Source organism: Pristis pectinata, chromosome 9, assembly GCF_009764475.1.
Source record: "Pristis pectinata isolate sPriPec2 chromosome 9, sPriPec2.1.pri, whole genome shotgun sequence".
Taxonomy (NCBI): Eukaryota; Metazoa; Chordata; class Chondrichthyes; order Rhinopristiformes; family Pristidae; genus Pristis; species Pristis pectinata.
Genome location: NC_067413.1, coordinates 13,046,885 through 13,072,028, shown reverse-complemented (window position 1 = coordinate 13,072,028; position 25,144 = coordinate 13,046,885). Strand labels below are relative to the sequence as shown.

The 25,144-nt window shown below is 42.3% G+C and overlaps 1 protein-coding gene across 1 annotated transcript in view; it reads left to right on the top strand.

Moving 5' to 3' along the window:
* Positions 1 to 25,144, top strand: part of rab31 (RAB31, member RAS oncogene family) — a 94,086-nt gene that overhangs the window by 34,787 nt on the left and 34,155 nt on the right. Inside the window, exons 4-6 of the mRNA XM_052023773.1 lie at positions 11,866 to 11,937; positions 17,980 to 18,086; positions 18,536 to 18,645. Coding sequence (XP_051879733.1) covers positions 11,866 to 11,937; positions 17,980 to 18,086; positions 18,536 to 18,645 — 289 coding nt within the window. The remainder of the gene's footprint in view (positions 1 to 11,865; positions 11,938 to 17,979; positions 18,087 to 18,535; positions 18,646 to 25,144) is intronic.

Below are 25,144 nucleotides of genomic sequence, written 5' to 3'. Positions count from 1 at the left end.
AACTCTCAAATCTCCTGGATGTTCCCATCAAACCAGAAGCCAAGTGTCTCTTTGCAAGTGCCAATTATGGTGGAACTCCAGGAATAGAGGACACACTGTGCATTGTGTATAATGCAACATTGCAGAGCTTCAGGTGATGAAGCAAAGTCAGAGGCAAGAAGGAGAAAGCTGATACAAGAGGAAGAGTGCATATTGGTCGCAGGGTTGTAGGGAAGGTTCTTATCATGGTAAGGGTCCCTTAGACTTCCTCATTCCAACCATCTGACATAGAAACACCAACTCATTCCTCCCAGCACTTACAATCTCACAATCACACTCGCATGCACTCACACCCATTGCTTGGCATCATTTCATGCCTCATTACTCCACTTGTTTCAGTGTAATGTAAACAGATAATGTTTATGACTGAAGGTTACAGGAGCTTAACACAACTCAACACCACTTCCCGGACCATCTTCATGATGCATCATCCCCTGTGGTTTTGGAGAGGTAGAGGCAGGATGCTCCAATCCACCCTCTGACTCCTGAGATGCTCTTGCTCAACATCCTTGGCCTCTGGAGTCTGTGAGTTCCTTTGTGCCTGTCTAGGTACAAATGGGTATTTGGGTACAAGGTAGCATGTGGGTACTGATTATGCAGGGAGAAACTAGAGATGCTTTGATCAGAACGCTTGATTCTATGTTCCCTTTATCACCATCAACTCTCTGAAGCCTCTCTTCCAATCTTGCTGCAGGTGTGTACAGGTGAGGTACCTGTTGAGGAACCTTTCAGTCTATTTTCTTCTCCTCCACTGTTGCATACATCATATTTCATCCTTGCAATGTGCCTTTAAGAAGTAGGGCTAAAAATAGTTTTTGCATGTCATCATCAATCTTGCTCAAATTAATTGCTCGGAAAACTAAAAATAAAGATATTAATGCAACGGTTAAAGAAGCAAAAAAATTCACCCACTCAGACCCACCTCCTTTCTCCCAGCACAATGAGAAACTGAAACACTCCCCAGCTCCTAGTCAGGACAGACAACCAGAAGACACTGTTTTTTTCTTGGGGTAGGAGAGTCTAAAACTAGAGGACATAGATTTAAGGTGAGAGGAGAAAGATTTAAAGGGGATCTAAGGGGCAAGCTTTTCATACAGAGGGTGGTGGGTATATGGAACAAGTTGCCAGAGGAAGTGGTAGTGGCGGGTACAATTACAACTTTTGAAAAATTTTGTCCAGGTACAAGGATAGGAAAGGTTTAGAGGGATATAGGCCAAATACAAACAAATGGGACCAGCTTTAGGTAGGGAACTTGGTCGGCATGGATGAGTTGGGCTGAAGGCCCTGTTTCTGTTCTGCAGAACTCTATGACTCAGTTAGGGAGAAGGATTTAGGCGCAAATTAAAAGTGAAGAAGGAAGTAGAGGAGTTAATGGAGGAAAGCCCAGTGCTTAGGGCTGAGGAAGCTGAAGACATATTCAGTGATTGGGGATGGGAGAGTGGAAGTCAAGGAAATCTGGGATCCACGGCAAAGAATGGTGGCTGATGGTCAGCATGGACTCAATGGGCCAAAGGGCCTGTTTCCATGCTGTGTGATTCTATGACGCCATCTAAAGGTGTTGTAAACTAGAGCAAGTGAGGTGAGGCTGTTGGAGGAATTGAACTCTGGAGTGAGAACTTAAAGATGGGATCCAATGTACATTAATGAGCACAGGAGTGATGGCTAAATGGTTGGTGTGAGTCAGGACTGGAGCAGCAGAGCTTTGATGAGCTCTGCTTTACACGGAGTAGAGTCCAGTCAGCAGAATATCTGATTATCTCCTACTGGTGTATTGCAGCAGATTAATTAGACCACAGGGCGTCTTGTTATCTATTAAGATAAGACATCTTTATCAGTCACATGTACATCGAAACACATAGTGAAATGCATCTTTTGCGTAGTGTTCTGGGGGCAGCCCGCAAATGTCGCCACGCTTCCGGCGCCAACGTAGCATGCCTACAACTTCCTAACCCATACGTCTTTTGGAATGTGGGAGGAAACCGGAGCACCCGGAGCAAACCCACGCAGACACGGGGAGAACATACAAACTCCTTACAGACAGTGGCCGGAATTGAACCCGGGTCGCTGGCACTGTAAAGTATTACACTAACCGCTATACTACCATGTAGTGTAGTGTCGAAAAGAGTTAGCTTCTGCACCATGGTGGCAATGGACTGTGTTGTATGTTACTCTGCTTATTCTTGTAGACTCATACTGTGTGAAAACAGACCATTCAACCATCAAGTCCATGCTGTTATATCAACTTGTCAATCCCGTCTTCCAGCACTTGGCCCATAGCTGCCTATGCCTAGGCAATACTACCACAGAAGACAGTGGAGACCAAGTCATTAAGTATATTGAAGAAGGAGATAGGTATTTTTCTTAATTTTCATGGGATGTGGGGAGATGGTAGGAACAAGGTAGTGAAATGGATGGCGATATTGATGGAGCAGGACGAAAGGTGGAATGGCCTACACCTGCTCCTATTTTCTATGTTTCTTTGTTTGTGGAGCTAATAGGTTCTGGACCTATGCCTGTGTTGAACATAGACCATAGAACAGTACTGCATAGGATCAAGCCCTTTGGCCCACAATATCTGTGCCAGGCATGATGCCAACTTAAATTAGTCCCTTCTGCCTGTAGATGATCCATATCCCTCCATTCTCTGCATATTCATGTGTCTATCTAAAAGCCTCTTAAATGCCCCTATCATATCTGCTTCCACCACCAACGCTGGCAGCCCATTGCAGGCACCCGCCACTCTCTATTTAATAAAACTTGCCCTGCACATCCTCTTTTAATCTTTCCCCCTTTCACCTTCAAGCTATGCCCTCCAGTATTTGACATTTCCACGCTGGGAAAAAGACTTTGACTATCTACCCTGTCTATGCCTCTCACAACTTTATCAGGCCTCCCCTCAGCCTCTTCCGCTCCAGAGAAAATAATCCAAGTTTGTCCAACCTCTCCTTATAGCTAATGTTGAGAGTGAACTGTTTGTATACATGTAGGCGCATGTTTTTTGTGGGGGGGGGGGGGGGGGGAAGGGTGGCATAAAGATTCAGACTGCAGAACATAACAAATGATCAAAGAGAAAAAAAAGTGCAGCAGGCAGGGAATGCATCAGAAAAAGCAGGAATTTTTTTCTGTCGTCAGCGTCGATAAAATACACTGGTCACGATAATAAACCAGGAACAAAAATAAGTCGATTTCTCAACAGGAAAGTGAGTCATTGCTCAATGCTGCTGCCCAAGGAACCACAGGCAGTTGGGAATGAGTTTTCCCTTCACCGTTTAAAAACTTTTATGTCCAACAACAATATTTGTATGTAGAGTGCAAAGGATGGGGTATGGAAGCAGCCCAAGGCAAGTGAAAGGGCAAATGAGTTCAAAAGCTGGATTTTTAATCCACATCCTAATTCATGATCTTTCAGGCATCTTGATCTTTTCCTGTCTGTGAGAGCAGGCAGATTTACAGATCTTGGAATCAGGATGAAAGAAATGAAAATATTTAATGAAAAACATTCAAGAACTTCTACCATCTGTGATTAAACCAAGAACAGACTGTGCATTTCATTTCCTATGTTAAGAAACACGTCTCTGACATAACAGCATGGAATCTAGTTTTAGTAAACTGTTAACTTCTGGCCTTGTTGCTCATGAGGTCATGATGCTTGTGGTTCTTCAGGGGAGGAAGAGTTGCTTGAACAGATTTTTTTTTGAGCCTAGCGTAGTCTTTTAAATCTGCACGACTGTCCTGCCAATTCAACAACAACTTGCATTCACAAAACATCTTTAAGTAAAATCTATCGTCAATAAGTCAACAAAAGGTGACACTTGGCCTCAAGAGGAGTTAGCAGGTCAGATGACTGGATGCTTTGTTAAGGAGGTAGAATTGGAGGATTGTCTCGAAGGACAATAAATGTCTAGGGATAGAACGCCAGAGTTTAGGGTTGAGAGAGGTGAAGACTGGGAGACAAAAGAGACGACAGATGCTGGAACTTGGAACAAAAAAAGAGTGCTGGAAGAACTCAATGGGTTAATCAGTATCTGTGGAGGCAAAAAGGTGTAAGTTGAAGTTTTGACTCGAGACCCTGCATCACGTTGAGAGGGAAGAGGAAATATTGCCAGTATATGGCAATGCAGGAGGGTGTAGGATAGGTGAAGACTTGACTTCTTGAGATAATGATTAAAAATAGATTTGGACATGTGGTTAGAATCGGAGGCTTGTAGGACTGGCAGAGGCCATGGAGGATTAGAGCAATGAAATCAATGAGGGATTGGAAAATGAAGGTGAGAGAATTGAAACTGAAACATCGCTGGACCAGGAACGATCATGGATCTGTGAGCACTTGGTGATTGGTGAATGCCTCCTTGGGTGAATTGGGATTCATATGGCTATGTTTTAGATGGGCTGCAGTTTATAAAGGGAAAAAGCAAACAAAGACTGCACTATTTAAGTCGAGAGGTGATAACGACATGGGTGAGGAATTTAGCAGCTGATCAGTTAAAATAGTGAGGACGTTACAATAACGGACATGCGCATTCTTGGTGATTTGAAATGGTTATTGGTCCAAAGATAATCTGTGTCAAAAGCTCTTCTAAGATTGTGAACACAACTGCTTCAGCCTCACATTGCCAGGGAGGTGATGGAGTAAGGAATGGGGGACAACAGAGGACCAAAGACAATGGATTCGGTCTTCCCAATTTTTAGTTGGAAGTACTTTTTGTTCCTTGTGTATTGGATATCTGACGAGCAAGGTTGGAAGTCGGAAAAAGAGTAGGTATTGCAGGAATGAGTAAAGTATCATCGAAATACATGTGGAATCTGGAATGTGTTTAGATAATATTGCCACAGGACAGATGAGGAATGGATATGGTGGGAGGTGCAAGAATAGGAGATTGATGGGACCAGAAGAAAGAAATATCAAGACACATACTTTACTAATACATCTGTACTTGTCATGGTAAAAGGTGGTTTCTATAAGTTTCGTCTGTCATAGACTAGTATCGCACCCACAGTTGTGCATGCCCAGTTTTATGCCCACATTTATGTTCACTGCCTCCTTATTCGGGCAATATTTTTGACTGGATTATGAAATGTGACCAGAATATCTTTTCCAACAGATGGACAACTAGAAAACAAGCCAGAAGTATAGAGGCTGAACTATCCTGGTTGAATTTATTTCAGGGGTATGTTAAAACACCAATGAAAGCTGGAAATGCTGGAAACACTCTTTTAAGGTGAGAGGGGAAAGATTTAAAAGGGACCTGAGGGGCAACTTCTTCACGCAGAGGGTGGTGCGTATATGGAATAAACTGCCAGGGAAAGTAGTTGAGGCAGGTACAATAACAACATTTAAAAGACATTTGGATAAGTATATGGTTAGGAAAGGTTTAGAGGGATACGAACCAAATGTAGACAAACGGGACTAGCTTAGGTGGGTACCTTGGTCGGCATGGACGAGTTGGGCCGAAGGGCCTGTTTCCGCGCTGTGTAACTCTATGACTCAGCAGGCCAGGCAGCATCTATGGAAAGAGGAATAGTTAATGTTTCAAATCCAGGCCCTTTCATCCAATGAAGGGCCACAGACCTGAAACGATAACAGTTTCTCTTTCCACAGATGCTATCTGACCTGCTAAGTGTTTCCAGCATTTTCTGTTTTTATTTCAGATTTCCAGCATCTGCAGTTCATTTGATTTTCAGTTATGTTATTTTTAAAAAAACAATCCAAAATGATAACAATCAACAGAATAATACTTAAAAAGCAAAATGATAATCAGATCCATTTAGTTTTACCTCTGTCAATAATTTACTCTGTTAATGTTGCTGTAAAACTTCAAGCTGTAACTTACAATTTAAATCATACAATGTAGGATTCAAAGCACAGACACAGTCCCTGAACTATAACGTTGTGAATGCACTCAGTGGAAGCTGGAACTCTGTCAGTGTCAAATCAACTAATATTGATTGTGAATGAATTTGCCCAAATTTTCCCCCACAATATATGAAACAGCCAAGCATTGGGTTTTGTCTCATGGGGATTATATTTTCTATGAGTTTTGTTTCTTTATCATGATTAAAGGAAGGTCATGTCTGCAGTAATCATCAGCTAAATCTTAAAAACACGTTTGATTTTCAGAGAGTTGATGTCATTTGACTCTTTGCCTAAAAAAATCCATGAATCACTTTGCATTTTTACATGGGTGAACTGCAAGGTTAAGGCATAAAGAGTACGCTTCTATGTTTTTGGGTGAACTGTGGACATCTGACATCGTTGTGAAATATGGGTCTTATATAATTTGCTTTCTCTGTGTTTTCACTGTTTGGGACTTCAGATGCTGCTTGAAGACAACTTCCTCTTTGAAGGGTTTAATATTTGTTAAGTAACCTGCTGTTTGGGACTTCAGATGCTGCTTGAAGACAACTTCCTCTTTGAAGGGTTTAATATTTGTTAAGTAACCTGCAGAGTGTTGGGGTGAATTGCAGTGCTACTGTCAATTCACAAGATTCAAAGTCAAAATTGAGTTTATTGTCATCTGCACAAGTACATGTACGCACAGATGTAATGAAAAACTTACTTGCAGCGGCATCACAGGCACACAGCGTTATGTAAGCAGCATTCACAAGAAAACCATAAATTAAACATAAATTATACACAATTTTTACAAGAAAGAACAGAATTAGAATGAAAAATACCACAAAGTGCATTTTAGTGCAAGGTGGTCAGTGTTGCTAAACTGTAGTGATTAGAGTTTTGCTGGTTGGTTCAAGAACTGAATGGTTGAAGGGAAGTAGTTGTTCTTGAAGCTGGTGGTGTGGGACTTCAGGCTTCTGTACCTCCTATCCGATGGTAGCTGCGAGAAGATGGTATGGCCCAGATGGTGGGGATCTTTGATGGATGTTGCCACCTTGAGGCAGCACCTCCTGTAGATACTGCAGATGGTGGGGAAGGATATGCCCATGGTGTATTTGGCCAAGTCCACTACCAGAAACTGTGAGTGGTTTACAGAAGTTGGCACTCTGGCCCTGTGATTATTTGTTTCAGCTTAAGCTTCCAGGGCAGGACTTCAGTGCAATAGTATTTTCATTGGTGGGAATTTGGGCTTAAAACCAATGCTGTCAACTTATCACCCCATAACCAGATTTTGGGCCTGTCTATAATCACATAATGGATTAGAACATAGAACATAGTACAGTACACCACAGGAACAGGCCCTTTGGCTCATGGTGTCTGGGCTGAGTACAAGGCCAAATTAAACTAATCCCTTGTGCCTGCACATGATCCATATCCCTCCATTCCCTGCATAGTCATGTGCCTATCTAACAGCCTCATAAACGGCACTATCGTATCTGCTTCCACCACTACACCTGGCAGCCCTGGTTCTAGGCACCCACCAATCTGTGTGTACTAACTGATGAACATAAGTCACAGTGTTGACTGCTCACCAGCCCTCAGCCCCCACCCACTTTAGAGGACAACAGTTGGGGGAGAGATCCACTATCCTTTCTGTGAAAGGGCACTTCTTGATTTCACCCATGAATTATCTCTCTATTCAAGTCAAAGTTGAGTTTATTGGCAGATTCCACAGGTAATTTCCTCCAGTATATATATGTGTGACAAAATCTTGCACACTCAAGTCACAGTGCACTAATAGCTAAGTTTGAGTCCTTGTGAATGAGACACACCTTTTGGCAGAATTGGTTGAGACTCCCAGAACCTTGAAATAAAAATGGGCAATGCTGAAAATACTCAGGTCAGGCTATGTTTGTGGTAATGTTTCAGGTTGATGATTTTAGCATAACTGGGACAAATTGGAGATTAAGGAAGGTCTTAAATTGGAGAGAAAGGGGCAGGAAGAACAAGGAAAGGTCTGTGATAGAGTGGCAATCAGGAGAGCTTGAATGACACCAGTGGTGGTGGGTGAGAAAGGGTGCTGATGTCTACTGAATAACTAAAGTTAGGTCAGCAAGAGGTGTAAATAGGAGGGGGCAAATGATATCTGAAATATCAGAAGAGAAGAAATCAGCTGAATGATGGAAATGTGAGCTACAACACTGGAATGATTATCCAAAGTTGTTGAATTCAATTTTGAGTCTAGGAGTGAGGTGCCTAGTGGAAAGGTGAGGTTTTGTTCCTTGAACTTGCTTTGTGTTGAAACAGTGTAGGAGGGCAAAGACAGAGGTCAAAGTGAGAATGGGATTGAAAATCAAAGCAACAGGGAAGTTCAGGTCAACTTTGTAGATCAAACAGAGATGTACTCCAAAGTGGTCATCTATCCTGTAGAGGAGACCACAATGTGAAAATTGAATAGAGTATGCTATATTGGAAGAAGTCCAAGCAAATTGCTGTTTTGCCTGGGAAGAGTGTTTGAGGCCAGAGATGGCAGGAATTGAAAGGGTAGGGTTAGCATCTTCTGTGGTTGTTAGGGTTACTGTGCTGCGTGAAGGCGTGCAAGTGTTCCCAGGGATAGTAGTGCAGGGAAGTCAAAAAAGGAGCTGGATAAGGATCTGAAAAGAAAGAATTTGTGGGACTCTGGGGAGAGTGCAGGGGAGCAGGATGGCTAAATTGCTCTTGGATGAAGCTAGTAGCAACTCAGCTGGCTGAATGGCCTGCTGTGCTGTAACCAACCTGTAATTCTGTGATACTCCCAGAAGTTTGCAATGCAAATAGAGATCGATGGAATTTTGGAATTGTTGTGCTGGACTCTTGCACATAATTCTTTCAACACCCAAACAGCATTCACTATCTTGGATGACTTCAAGAGTGAAGAAGTTCTGAGTGCCAAATACGGATTCTACATTTCATTTGTTGCAGTTTCAGTGGAGGAGTGGGGTTACAGAATGGAATTAAAAGGGAGCAGCATCAGTGGACCATTTGTTAAATACTCTCACCTCCCAGTTTGGACAACTTAAAGACAACAATTCTCACTGAGAGGCTCTGTGTGAAGAAGAGGGTGGTGCACTGGATCCAATGGAGGAATTGTACCAACCACCACGTGAAGACCCATTACTAAGATATGAAGATCACTTACCCTGACTGAGATAATGCTGATTAAAAATTAATACAATTTAAGTTGAAGGCTCACTTCAAGCAGCCCTGGGTGGCCTGGGTTATATTGCCCATGTTGCAATCAGGGAGGACATTGGGAAGGTCACTGATGTCAGCCGAGTCTGTCTCCACCAGACGATAACTGATTCCACCTCTCCTCTTTGCTTTCATGTTTACAAGAAACCATACACTTTAACAACATCAATACCAGTCCAGATAAAGAGTCTCTACCTGAAACATTGATTATCCATCTCCCTCCACAGATCCTGGCAGATTCGCCGAGTTCCATCAGCAGATTGTTTGTTTGAACAATATCTATTAGGCAGCTGGTGTCACCTTTAGCCAAACACCCGCTGCCAGTATAAACCGTGGGTCTGGCATTCCAATGCAGTAGTGACCAGTTGCACCCTCGTTCACTTCCCTTTTCCCTTCCGGACATTATTCCATGCTGTCTAGTGGGCAAATTGGCCTAGAATAGTAAGCAAGGTTACTCTTCTCACCACCATTTCATTCAGCATCGCCTCAACTTCATCATCCTACAACACAGGATTTGGGGGGTATTCACTTGAACGTGGGATGTAGACATCACTGGCAAGAGCAGCTATTAATGCTCACGAAAAGGTGGTTGTAAGACTCCACTATGAATTGCTAATTTGTTGATGAAGTTACATCCACCATCTTGTTGGATAGGAAGTTCCATGATTTGGACCCAGCAGCAACTTAACAAAAAAACAGGGACATATTTCCATCAGGATGTTTTCCGACTTACAGAGGAGCCTTAAGATGGACATCTTTTCATATACCTGTTGTCCTTGTCCTCCTTGTTTGATAATTTGGAAATTACTTGTGAAATAGCCTTGATGAATTGCTGCAGTCCATCTTGTAGATGGGTAATGTTGAGACTGAATGGTGAGGGAGGTGCCATCAAAAGGGCTGCTTTGTCCTGAGTGATGTCAAGTTCTTGAGTGTCATTGGAGCCTAAGTTTTTCAGGCAAGTGGAAGGTATTCCATCATGCTTCTGACTTGTACATAGAAGATAATGAAAAGTCTTAGATTATCAGGAATTGAGAATCTCCTCCTTCAAATTCCCCCCACAAGCAAGATATCTATCGATGAACTACAATATTTATGTAATTGTTCTAGCTAAGTTTCTACTCAGTGATGATCTTCAGTGTGTTGGTGGTGGGAGATTCAGTGATGGATATGTAATTGAACATCACATGGAAGTGGTTAGACCTTCCCTTTTGTGACATGAATGTTGCTTGCCATTTATCAGCCCATATTTGGATATAGTCAAGGTCTTAACTGCCTGCAGACATTGATTGTTTCGTATTCTGATGAACTGCAAGTTGAAGCAAGCACTGTGTAATCATCAGCAGATGACCTACCTTTAAGTATAATTAATAAAGCAGCTGAATATAGTTGAGCCTTGGCGCTGCCCTGAGGCACTCCTGCAGTAGTGTCCTGGGGCTGAAATAATTTGCCACCAACAATCATTACCATCTCCCTTTGGGCGAGATAAGTCCAGGCAGTGGGCTTGATTCCCAGAAATGGGGCTGATTAAAGTTGCATGTTGAGGTTTGATAACCAACTGATGACATCAGGCCTGGCTAGGTGGATTGTTTCGGTTCCTCTATGGTATGTTAGTTCCAGGCAAGAAATTACAACGCATCTCATTGACTGCACCAGTTAGTTCACGATGCTTCATTTGTTCTATAGATAGGCACTACTTCCACTTCTGCGAGAAATGTGATTCAACAGAGTTGAAGATTCATATTGTCGGCAAAAATCTAAAACATCATTGATCATTTTTTTTCTTTGGAATTCCAGACCAGAGTTCAGCTCTCACTCTGAAGTTAGAAGTTAATGACCTGCTAGTGGTTTGTAAAAGCACAGTGAATGTGATCCCTCCACATGCTGAGTTTCAATTATTGGGCTCAGCCTCAAAAGCAGCACCAATGTGCAATTTTCCTGCAGTTCCTTGATGCCATGTTCTGCTTTGATGAAGGGCAGTCACTGTTATCTCACCCTTGAAATTTTGCTCTGTGTCCATAGAGATATAGAGCACAGGAATGGCTCTTCAGCCCACCATGCCCATGCCGACCTTTTTGCCCATCTACACGAATCCCATTTGCCCACATTAGGACAGTATTCTTCTATGCATCTTCCAGAGGCATCATTAGTTACCATGTTTCAAATCGAGGCTGTAATGATGAAAAACACGATGATGCTGGAGGAACTCAGCAGGCCAGGCTGTTGAGTTCCGCCTGGGCTGCTGAGTTCCTCCAGCATCATCATGTTTTTCACCTAGATTCCAGCATCTACAGTCCTTTGTTTCTCTAGAGGCTGTAATGATGTCCAGAGCTGAATAAATAGCAGATTATCATTGGTAAAATGTACTTTGACAGTAATATGACAGCCACTAATAGTCTGATGATTGAGTAGAACTGATGTGGTGGGATTTTTCTTGATTTTTGTGGATTGGCCTCACCCAAGAAATATTTTAACTATCTTTGCCTAGCATTGGTCAATTGACTCTTGCCATGGCAAGACACAATGCCTTTCATGCACTGCGCTATCACATACATCCAAACATAAAATATGTGCAACGAGGTAAGTGATGTAGTTTAATTTGCATCATTTTATTCCTGCAAGTTAATCAATGAGGTTCAAAATGAGCTTTCAGCTGTATAAGTGTGCGTGTACAAACAAGCTGGCCTGTAGGCATACTGTTATAAAATCACAATGTCATCATTCTGAAAGTGCATGTTTAATTTTTGCCTTTTTTTTCCCATTAGTTCCACTCGTTGGCTCCAATGTATTACCGTGGATCGGCCGCAGCTGTTATAGTTTACGACATCACCAATGAGGTAAATGTGCTGTAAAGTACAACTTTGTAAACCCTGTTTTAGATTTAGAGAAAGCAGTTTATGTCAGTCATGTTGCTTGATAAATGGTGGGAGGTATTTATGTAGTAGCAGATTGCTTGTAGCTGAGCTTCTATGAGACAGGAACCTACCAATGTCACTGGTCTGTGTTGTTATGAAAGAGCATCTCAATTAAGCTTTCAGTTTTCTTCTACTTTATAACAAATTTTAGCTGTGTCCTTTCTCCAGTTTTAACTAGTGCTCAACTGGATAACAGATTGAAAGATATCTGTGGCTTGTCACAGAGCTTTGAGCTGAAATCAGCAAAATTTGGTTGCCATATGTTTCACACATACACTGGCGTGACCGACGAAGTTATCCAGAAAACCAGGCAGGAGGTGAAATTGGTGGTGACACTTCTTGTAGTTGAATAGATGTTGATGCTCAGCACTTGGGCTTGCATGTGGAGGTGGCATTCTGAATTAGGTTCCTAACATAATCCTGTGCAATTTTTACCCACGTTTATAACCCACTATTCAAATACATAGGATGCTAAGAGGGCTTGACAAGGCAGATGTTGAGATGTCTCCACGGGTGGGACAGTCGCAAACAAAGGAACATAGCTACAAAACAAGGGTTCGGTTATTTAAAACTGAGGGGTCAAGAAATTTCTTCTCTCAGAAGGTGGTGAATCTCTGGAATTCTCTGCCCCTGAGAGTGGTGGGGGCCAGATCATTAGATGTATTTAAGGTGGGGAGGGATAAATATTTGAAAGGTCAAGGAATTAAGGGTAATGGAAAACTGGCACAGAAGAGGAGTTGAGGCCAGCATAGATCAACCATGATCAGACTGAGTGGCAGGGTAGGCTTGAGGGGCTAGTGGCTTGCTTACTTCTGTTGTTGTGCTTGCAGTACCTTCCTATTAACTTGTACAAGGACGCTCAGGTCCCTCTGAACACCAACTCCTTTGAACTTCTCACAATTTGAAGAACACTCCACTTTTCTTTTAACCGAAGTGGATCTCAGATGTTCCACCTGTCATGTCCTCTCCCATTCCCTTGTGTGCCCATGTCTCCCTGAAGCCTCTCTGCATTCTCCTCACATTGCAACCAGCTTAGCATCATCAGCAAACTAAGAGGCATTACACATGGTGCGCTTACCCAAACCATTGATATAGATTTAGAACAGCTGTGGGCCCCTTAATACCTATCCAAGTGGCACTCTATTAGCAGTAGCCTCCCCACTCCAAAAAATGCTTATATTCTGTTTTTCATCCATTAACCAATCCCCAAGTAGCATATTAGGAGCCTCTCATAGTCCTAGACAACAGTTAGATGTTCCTTCTGCAGATGTGATTTGCACCAATTTGTCATCCCAATTAATAAAACATCCTTGATGGACATTCTTGGAATTATCTCACTGCTGAGTGCAAGTTATTAACAAATGCAAATGAGTTAGATGTTTGAAACAATTCACATGCAATGTTAGATTTCTAGCAGACGATTGTCAAGATTTCCTCTACTAACCCTATATCCCATGATCAGTTCATTTGTGACAATTTGCACTATATTGCAGGCTATCATGTGTAGCTGGGTGCCTCCTAAAGGGCTGCATAGGACGTAGGCTTTAGTAAAGTCCAGATGACCTGAATATTCTCAAAGCTCTCTCAACACTCTGCCACTTAGCGCACTGTTTGGTGTGGAGCTTGAGCGGTAAAGGTCTCATAATTCAATCCTTGGTCTGTATTAAGTTTGTTCACCTTGGACCAATCCAGGTGTTCTGCAAAGGAGCAGAAGGAAAAGCAAATGGGAAGATTGAAAGTAAAAGGAAAAATATATGAAAATACGCAGAATTGCTTGTTTACGAGGTTGTTCGTTCATCATCGGGCTTTACTGGCAATTTAATTCATGGTGATAACCCAATGGCCTGATTTCCTGGCATACCACTGAACAGAGACAGACTTCCCTTTAGTCTGTGAAATTCTCCTATTACCTTATTAAAATTATTATGTAAATTCCTTGTAGCTAATTACTTTTCTTTCCAACCATGCGTTATTCAGTGTTGGACATGTTCGAGAGTAAACGACTCATAATTACACTGACCTCTACAACTATAAGTGGCTGCAGAGCAATGTACTTTGTAAGATAAATGAGAAAGGAAACAGTGTGATGCCTCGACAAGGAAATAAGTGACTGGAGCAACACACTGATTATGTGATTAATGTATACTTTTGCTGGCTGGTGTGATAAGTAAAGGCAAAGAGTTCAGTTAACTCTGGTATAGAACAGATCATAGAAGTCACGGTCATACAGCACAGTAACGGCCCAATGTGTCTGCACCTACCATTAAGTACCTATTTAAGTTAATCCTATCTTTTTCTTTTGTATTTCCATTAACCCCATCTACCCTCCACACCAGCCTCCTTATGTTCCTGCTACTCAAGTACACTAGGGGCAATTTATCTACCAACCATCATGTCTTTGGGAAGCCAGAGCACCTGGAGGAAACCCACATAGGAAACCTTCATGCAGGTAGTACCAGAGGCCTCTGAAGCTGTGACGCAGCAGTGCTAACTGCTGTGCCCCTGTACCACCCAACAACATCTGATTTTGAGGGAGATTAGCTGTTAATAAAAATATTCCTTAAAATGTCCAGGAGCTGATCATCACAAGATCAGGAAATCTTATTGTTGGAACGTGTCTTTGAACTAAACCACATAGATAGTTTGTGAAAACAATTTTTTTTATAGGGATTGAAGAACAGATAAATTGAGTTTTCTTCTTTGTTATGTATCTTTAGAAGTTTCCAAACAGGTATGAAAAGAGGGATTAAAGTCCAGAATTGATTGCAAAGCTTCAAAGAGAGATTCTGAACAGTGCTCCTTTGTATTGTAAGAATATGTACATTGTAACCTCAAATTGGAGTTGGTTCAGAGGAACACCAAGAAGGACTAAAAGGAAGAGGTTAAGGTTAAAATGTTAAAACTGCTGAAGGGTCAAACTGGGAATGCATCTTCTACGTAGCAACTAACACATAAAGAATGTTTTCACAGCTGCAGGAAACATATCTTTCAGAGTTAATGGAAAGAGATATGGTTTAAAGGATTTGAAGATATGGTTGGATCTATCTGATCAGTCTGAGGGGAAAATGCTTGTTTAGCATATTTCAGGGTGAAATTGAGTGTCATTTTAAAGAAAGAATGTAGTTTTCTGTTGCTGAGAACCAGGCAGCAAACTGGGGTCATTGAGATGGAGGCTCCAGCCTGCAGCCTAATAGATTGGACAGGAAAAAGGTAAATTATAGTTAGGTTTGGCTGGATACATTTACAGAACGTAGTCCTGACAAACATCACTGGTACACAACTTGTCTGCCCAGCACTGAAATCGGCTAATATGTTTAATATCTCTTTTGGTGTTGACGGCTACCACTTGAATGCTTGGAGCAAAAAAACTACAGATGCTGGAAATCCAATACAAAAATAGAAAATGCAGTTCAGTGGATCAAGCAGCATCGATGGGGAGAGAAATAGTCAATGTTTGAGGTGAAGGACCTTCAGCAGAATTGAAAAATTTAAGGCAAGAAAGGTGTGTTTTATGTTTCAGGTTGAGAACAGGGGGAATGTCTAAAATAGGATCAAATCAAACTTAAAATTACTTTAAAAACCAGCAGTTAGAGATTGGGTTAACAAAAATAGAAATAAATTGAAACAGAAAAGTACCAATACATTGGTGGACGAGGAGGTTAAAAAAAAGAAACAGGTGGTTAGCATAAATCGTTAAATTAAATATTAAGTACCAAAGACTACAACATACCCATCAGAAGATGAGGTACTGTCCCTTGAATTTATGCTGGGTATCTTTAGAACAATGTGGAGGTATTCAGCATCCTGAGACGGTGTTTGCCTGACCAAGGCAAAGTGTGCCCCAAAATCTCCAACAGCAATCTTTCCTTACTGAATGGTTCCTATCTCTGACTGCACTTTCAGAGGTCAGAGTGGAAATGGGACGAAGGATTAAAGTGACAGATGATTGGAAGCTCGAGGTCATTCATGCAGACTTAAAACTGATCAGAGGCAAATTCATTAGAATATTAGACACTTGCCTCTGCCTTTGAGAACTGCTGTGGGCAGTAACCATGTCAGGTCTTTCTGCTACCTCTTCTTCACTCTCCACCTGTTCCAGTGAATAACCCCATTCAGTGCCAATTCCTGAAACAATATGTCAGGGTGATCTGTTGTGAGGTTCTACGCTTGTTCATCCCATTTGCTTCATTTAGAACAATCGCAAGATAAAAGGAAAAAGAATGCTACGTACAGTATCTGCAGATTGTTCAAAGATGCACCATTGCAGAGCATATATTGCTGAATAGGCTCCTCAACTCCCCCTTAAGTACAAGCAGCAGTGGAGGGAAACCCACTGGAATGATTCAGGAGATCCATCTCTGGGAGTAGTGCCAGACAAGTTAGAGGGGAACGTTGTTAAAGGATGCAGCTGTAATATTTATAGGGTGCGGTGTCTATATTAATGTTACTATAACGTACATGGCAAAAGATCCCATTATTTAGGGAGTGAGGCATATTGATAGCTCTTGCAGAGAGAAGGCAAAGACTGGATGGGTCAAATTGCCTCTTTCTACAGTGTAATACCTGGTTCCATGTGATATGGAATTGTCTCAATGTGCTATGAAGTGAGGAAGAAGAAACAATGAGAGAAAGGGAAGAGAGGGTTCGGGGCTTGACAATATGATCGACGGTAAGTGTTTCTGAATCTATATCTTTGCTTTACAGCTAATGGAATTTAGCAGAGCCGAAAAACATTTCAGACAAAAATAGCAGAAAAAAAAGAACAAATTATTATCAGATATGCCTGATGAAATCTAGTATTCAGCATCCTGAGACAGTGTTTGCCTGACCAAGGCAAAGTGTGCCCCAAGATCTCCAACAGCAATCTTTCCTTACTGAATGGTTCCTATTTCTGACTGCACTTTCTGAGGTCAGAGAGAACAAAATGCTCACGTGCAATGTTCCTGATTTAGAGATGGTCCAGATGTTCAGCTCCAGGCAGAGGAAAAAAAATCTCATATCTCTTCCAGCCACAGGGCCACCCTGGTGTGAAAAGGCAGTCTATCATGGTTCGGCAATCTGTCTGCTCCTGATCTGGAGCCTATTATGATGAGAGGTTTCAATTTGGAGGACAGAAACTCAATAGATGATTCACCCCATTGCATGACAAGTTCTGGTTAACCAATCGTAGGAGCACTGAATATCAAGGACTTCCCTCAAGAGTCAGAGTAAAACAGGACAAAACAGGCCCTTTGGCCCACTGACCATGTTGACCACTAAGTACTGTACTAATCCCATTTATTGGCACTTGGCGATTCAAGTGCTTGTCTGGATACTACTTAAATCTGTTGGAGTACCTGTTTCAACTACCCAAACAGAGAGCGTTTTCCAGATTACAATCACTCTCTGGATGAAAACATTGGCCAACAGAAGGTTACTTTTAGAAATTCCAAAATTTAAAAAGAAATAGTGACTTCTTGCCTACAGAGATCTGAAGGGTAAAAGATTGTGGGATACAATCACAGTTGTTATATTACTGGACGCATAATAGAGGCCAGGACTAATGATGGTCATAAAGCTTTTGGTGCTGTGAAATGCAGTGGTTCTATGCAACAGGGAGTTGTCACAGAACACTATTAAGTGAAGAAGGTAAACAGTGGCCATTGAAGTGGAGGGAGAAAATGGAAATGGTTGGGAAAAATCAACACCAGTTTCTCACTGGTAATTGCTATAAGACATTGGAACTAAATAACCAAATGGACAAGGAGATCTGAAGAAATCCTGAACCGGGCCGGAAATTGATGTCAATGAAGATGAATTTCAGGAGTTCCTTGCACACACATCACTGTTTTGCACAGTTAGCACCTGCCTTGAGATAAATTTCAGCCCCAGATGTCATATTTTTATTTCTAAACCAAACTACTGAATTGTGCGGGAATAATCTGTTTTATTTGGAGCTCCATCAACCTGCATATTTTCTCTCAGGAATCGTTCTACACTTTGAAGAAATGGGTAAAAGAATTGAAGGAGCACGGGCCTGAGAATATTGTGGTGGCGATTGCTGGAAACAAGTGTGACCTCGCTGACATGAGGTTGGTATCTGCACTGCATAATCAAAGTTGGTTTGAACAGAAGCGACAGTATGGATTATTTTTGTCCTTTACTAGCTCGGTATTGCATCTGTACAAAACACTGTTCTCACTTTGGTCAGTTCTTTGCTATTCTGCCAATATGTTAATCGTTTTACAAATTATAGTAGATTATTCATGTGATAAGCGAAGTGATAGTAGTAGTCTTCACTGCAACAGGTCACTATTCAGTGTAAGTTAAGGTACAACATCACGTGGTCACAATTAAAAAGAAAATTCACTCCATATGTGAGAATGAGTAATAGCTGATAACAGCAAATCTTCGTTTCACAGTGTGTGGTTGCTAATTAGGTGAACCACTTGTTCTTCAACCTCAGTGCTCAAGATGTTTTTGTTTATAATCTCTCCATCACTAATCAGTGTGACTAATGATCCTCTCTTTACTGTTCCAGAGAGGTCACAGTGAAGGATGCCTTGGAATATGTTAAGTTCATAAACGCAATTTTTGTTGAAACGAGTGCAAAGAATGCCATTAATGTTGCTGAGCTGTTTGAAAGAATCAGTAAGTTATATTTCTTCATTTGAAATTAAGGCATTGGTTAACAAAATTATCATGTGAACTGCAGTCCACTCACTAAGCCTTATGTAAAGAAAAAGGGCAAGAGCAACTGCCAGAGTTAAAATATTGTTTCATGGGCGCCAGTCACAGCAGCATTTATTACCCTTTCACTGACTGGCACATTGGCCATTTCAGTTAAGAGTCAGCCACTTTCCTATTGGGCTGGGAAGGAACAACAAATTCGAGCCTTTTATTGGTTTACTTAATTTCATTTAAATTCGCCAGCTGTAGTAATGGAATTTGAACTTTTCTCGCCAGATTAATAATACAGGCTCGAGGACACCAGTCCAATAATGCAAACACTCTGCTACCGCACCTTACAAGGTAATTCATGAAATAGTAATTAGGCGATGCCATGGTTGAGTTCTAAAAGCTTCAAGAACACAGGTCTCTGAACACTGAGGACATCCTACAATAGCTTGTGATCCTGCTGTTGGACGAACAATTTAGAAATCCAGAACTGGGCACTGATAGGAGGAAGTGGGGAATAGTAGTAGCAGAATTGTGTAACAGCACCTTTCGACTTAATAGTGTGGCACCTCGCAAAGCAGTATAAGACAGGAAACTAAACCTCGTGCTCGGTCAGGTGTGGCCACCAGGTGTGTCTTGTGATGAGGCGCTAACCCAGTGAAATTGCTGCAAATTTTCAGTGACAACTTATCCCATAATGAATGGATCAGAGTGTATCTCTACAACTTGCAGTGCCGTACACCATATCTAGACACCTACCTAGTTGGGCTCTTTCAGTCTGGCCATGATACAGGCTTCTTTTCTGCTAATAAAGAGAACTGCCCAGTTATGTTCTCTTCACAAGAAACAGCTACTTTCATAACTGTCCAATTACAGTCCTTTTCAATTTGCTAATTATTAGGAAAGTGAGGGGGGAGTTTGGTCATTAGTTTATTATCGTCACATGTACTGAGATACAGTTAAAAGTTTTTGTTTGCATGTCATCCAGATTGATCATTCCATATATAGAATTCATAGAACAGTACAGCATAATATATATAGGTAGATTGAGGCAGTACATAAAGGGGGGAAAAAAAGCAGAATGCAGAATATAGTGTTAAAGTTGTAGGGGAAGTCCAGTGCAGGTATACAAATAAAGTGGAAGTTTTTAATACCACCTTCAAATAGTTATATGTGAAGCTTGGTTTTCTTGTAGCATGTTCTCTTGAGTTAAAGAGTGTTGATTCAAGCCCAGTCCAGTGAAAGAAGCACCTGATCGAGGCCAACACAGTGCCGTACAGTGCAGTTGGAGGCGTGGGTTTTCAGATGAGATGTAACCTGGATGAAGTTCCGGAATTCCCTACCCAATATTGTGTAGGAGCACTATCACCGCCAGGACTGTGGCATTTCCAGGTGGCCAGCCAGCAGCAATGTGAGATGTGCAGAAGGTGTGGTCTTTCCAACATTGGCCAAATGCTTTGACAAATATATGAAATCCTGGTTACTGGAAGTGTTGGTAAACATTGAGTATTCCTCCAGAGTCCTTTTCCTGTGCTGTCCAGTGAATCCAGTTTGCCATGAGAGGGTTTGTATTTGATATCTTGTGCTGACAAGTAATAAAATACTTAGTGTGTGGCCAGAGCTGTGGTCAGGAACCTGGACTGGGTGTTTTTTCTGTTAGTTACGATGTTTATTCGTAGCGTCATACGGCATGGAAACAGGCCCTGAAGCAACCATTTATACGAAAGCAACACTCATTCCATTTTTATTCTACCCACATTCCCATCAACACCCCCCAGATTCAACTACTCACCCACAGGCTAAGGGCAATTTACAGCAGCAATTAACCTATCAACCCACAATTTGGGATGTGGGAAGGAACCAGAGCACCCGGAGGAAACTCATGCAGTTAAACTGCACACAGACAGCAGCTGAAGTCAGGATTGAATCCTGGTTGCTGGAGCTGAGGTGATTGGAGGAAGGTATAAGGGGGATGTCAGGGGTAAGTTTTTTTACACAGAGAGTGGTGAGTGCGTGGAAAGCACTGCCTGCAGAGGTTGTGGGGCAGATACATTAGGGACATTTAAGAGACTCTTAGATAGACACATGAATGACAGAGAAATAGGGGGCTATGTGAGAGGGAAGGGTTAGATAGATCTTAGAGCAGGATAAAATGTTGGCACAACATTGTGGGTCAAAGGGCCTGTGCTGTATGTACTGTGTTCTATGTTCTGAGAGGCAGCAGCTCTATTAGCTGCACCACTGTGCTGCTCATAATATGTAAAATTGCATCTTCCTGGAATGTTATTTCCATGGATGTGACTTCCCAAGTCCTGTAATCACCAGTGCTGTAGGAGGTAAGTTAAAGTAACAGCTAGATTGATATATGGCTGGTATTGCTGGGATTCAAAGTATGGGCCAGGTGTACTGTCTGGGTGCTGATCAGTGGTGGCCAGTAGCTACCTGCTGCTGTGGATGTTGAGAAAAGTCCAAAGCTAGTCAATCTCCTCCCTGTAAGGCTGCAGTAAATCAAAAGCAAACCATGCTTGCTTTGCCATGCTGAAACATACAAGCTGAAACTTACATAGACTTGGAGGGGATGACCACTGTGTGTCATTCCAGCCGGTAGGCCTAGAAGTATCTGTGTTTTTTCTTATCCATGGGAAGTCTGTGTTCCTATTCCTTGTGGATAATGAGGACTGAGTGAAAATTTTTTTTAAAATCCGCTAAACAAGGTTTTAATTAAAAATATTACTATGAGAGGGTTGGTCTTACATATTCACTTTGCTGGTATAGGTTCACAGTTTGGAGCACATCATTGGGATTAGCAGATGGAGATCATGGTCAAACAGGACCTTTCATCCATCATGTACACCATTTTTCCAGTTATTGGTTACTATTGTAAGAATATAAGGAATAGAGATGGTAGATTAATTGGCCACCGTAAATTACCTCTAATAGAATGGGAGTGGTAGAATCTGTGGGGAGTTGATGGGACTGTGGGGAGAATTAAATGAAGCATAATGATGGGGCCAAGGGGCTGGTTTTGTGTTGTATGACCTTTTGACTTCTTGGCTGATCTGTAAAATCCTTTCCATCTCAGATGTGAACATATTTAATGTCCAAACATATACCACTCTGTCATCGAGAATTCCAAAGATTCACAATTCTCTGAGGAAAGAAATTTCTCCCTCGCTCAGTTTCATATGGTTGAATGTATTAAAGGGGGACAGGAACTGACCACCATGGCTGGGATTTTATCTTAAATAATGGCTTCAGCAGCTAAGCAATGAGGGAAAGAGGCTAAATTGGCCCAAGGAAGTATCTTTGAGATTTGCCCATTTGCCAATTTTAAGATATCTTTATTAGTCACATGTACATCGAAATGCACAGTGAAATGCATCTTTTGCGTAAAGTGTTCTTGGGGCAGCCCGCAAGTGTCGCCACGCTTCCGGCGCCAACATAGCATGCCCACAACTTCCTAACCCGTACGTCTTTGGAATGTGGGAGGAAGCTGGAGCACCCGGAGGAACCCCACGCAGACACGGGGAGAACGTACGAACTTCTTACTGGCAGCAGCCGGAATTGAACCCGGGTCACTGACGCTGTAATAGCGTTATGCTAACTGTTACACTACGCTGACTATGTGAGCTGCTGATTTTTAGAATCAATATCCCTCAATTAAACATGCATTGAACCCAAGCAGCCAGAGGATCACTTTACAGGTTGATGATAAGTTTTCAATATTCCTTGAGGGTTCTGCTCTGTTTTAGTGAAACAAGATCACAAGAGGTTTGAGTTCAGAGCACTGGTGCTAGAAAGCAGCATTTGGCTGAGTGCATCACTGGGATTTAGAAATGGAAGAATCCCAGAACAGCAAGGTAATGGAAAGATATTAGTGAATACCTGGGAGAAATCTTAGAAAAAAGTGCTACCCACAGCATAAATTGCTTTTCCATTGGCTGTTGCATCCTGGAAAGCCTTGGCAATGGATGATACATGCAATGAGAAAATGCAGAATGATGCTCTGGGAGGAACCTCTTGGACATTTTGTCTGCCTGAAAGCCAAACTGGAAGCACTTGGTTCTGGCGTTATGGGACTTAAGGGTAGAAGAGGTCAGATAAGGTGGAGATTTAAGTATAGATCCAAATCCCACCGAGACAGAAAAGTGGAATGTAAAGAGAAAGTGCTGAAAACACTCAGCTAAAGAAACCGAGACAACTTTTTAATTCATTGACCTTTATTCTGAAAGTTCTGATCTTGGCTGACCTGCTGAGTATTTCTGGCATTTACTGTTTTTATTTCTGGTTGTAATATTGCAGTTAGGGAGAACTCATGGTGATAGAAACTTGTGGTGACAGGGCACCACAGTGAGTAGAGCCCCCACGTCACAGTGCCAGACGCCTGGGTTCAATCCTGACCTTGGGTACTGTCTGTGTGAAGTTTGCACATTTTCCCTGTGACCGTGTGGGTTTCCTCCCACGTCCCAAAGGTGTGCAGGTCAGTAAGTTAATTGGTCATTGTAATTTGCAGCTACTGTATAGGTGAATGGTAAAATCTGGGGAGAATGGATGGAATATAGGGAGAATGGGATTAAAGCAGGTTAGTCTGGTCGATGGTCAGTGCGCACTCGATGGGCCGCAGGTCCTGTTTCCATGCTATATCTCTCTGTTACTCTATACTGTGAATTATCTGTCTGAATGAGTGGAGCACTTCTCCCTGTCAAACATTTGACATGTTCAGTTGAACACAGCGCTGTAAACAGCAGTCATTTGGTGGGAAAATTTGATGAAGCAGCAATGCAGGAATAGAAAACTGGCATTGCATTTTCAAGGTTCATAATGCAAATTGTTAAATGATTTGTTGCTCTCATTGTATTTTCCATTTAAATTGCAACTGTGGCTTGCTGTATTATCTGGTAGCGTTCGGTTTAGAATTGAATACCTTCTTGCAGCAGGATCCCTGTGGGTCTGAAAATGATTAACCTTCACTCTCTCAATAAACCAGATGGTGCAGGAAATGGAAAAGTCACAACGTGTGCAGGAGAGTGCTCTGGGGGCTGGGTTTTAGGCAGATGGCTGTATCCATTTGACCTGCTGATACTGAGCATGGTCATTAATGCAAAGGTGGAAAGAAATGGTGTTTTCTGTAACTGTGAAATTCCTCATCATTAAGAGCATATATGTGCATAGAGATGACAGAAAAGCAAGTTCAAAAAAAACATGCATATTATACACAACATGCAGCAGACATCCTCAGCAGATCTCCTCAGGGACCCATTTCTTTTGAAAAGCTACTAACTTGCTTCACATTCCTGACATTTGCTTCAAAGGAGATGCCTTGTTTCAATCATCTTCCCTTTTAAAAATTCTTGTGCTGAATTAACTGTTCTCAGCTGACTTGGCAGTAAGAATTCCATAACTAACACTATAACCCCGGAGTAGTTACAGAATCAGGGAATCATATAGCACACAAACTTGCTTTGGCCCATCATGCCGACCTTCAGTTACACATCTGTACTGATCCCATTTTCTAGCACACTGGCAATACAAATACTCATCAAGCAACACAAGAAATTCTGCAGATGCTGGAATCTGGAGCAATACACAAAATGTGCTGGAGGAACTCAGCAGGCCAGGCAGCGTCCACGGAGGGAAATAAACAGTCGACGTTTCGGGCCGAGACCCTTCATCAGGGCTGGAAAGGAAGAAGGCAGAAGCCAGAATAAGAAGGTGGGGGGAGGGGGAGGAGCACATGCAGGCAGGGGATAGGTGAGTTCAGGTGATAGGTGAGTCCAGGTGAGAGGGGGAAGGTAGGTGGGTGGGGAAGGTGGGGGGGAAGATGTAATAAGCTGAGGGGGATGGGTAGAAGAGGCCAAGGGTTGAAGAAGAAGGAATCTGGTAGGAGAGGAATAAAGGATGGGGGAGGGAAGGAGAGGAGATGGGCAGGTCATCAAGGTGGGGGAAGAGAGCTATAGGAATAAAGGAAGACAAAGGAGTGGGGAGGGGGGAAGAAAAAGAAGGGGAGGGGTTACCGGAAGTTAGAGAAATCAATGTTGAGGCCATCAGGTTGGAGACTCCCAAGGCGGAATTTGAGGTGTTGTTCCTCCAACCCGCACCTGGCCTCAACGTGGCAGTAGAGGAGGCCATGGATAGACATGTCAGTATGGGAGTGGGATGTGGAATTGAAGTGGGTGGCCACCAGGAGGTCCTGGCTGTCAGTCATCAAGCTACGTCTTAAATGTTGTGAGATTCTCTGCCTCCACCACTCCCTGGACGGTGCGTTCCAGATTCCAACCACCCTCTGGGTGAAAAAGTTCTTCCTCAGATCCCCACTAAACCTCTCAACCCTTACCCTAAACCTATGCACTGTAGCTTTAGACGCCTCTACCGTGAAGAAAAGTTTCTCACTATCTATGCAATCGTAATTCTGCCTCTCTGCCTCTCATAATTCTGCATACCTCTCTCAGGTTCCCCCCTCAACCTCTTCCCC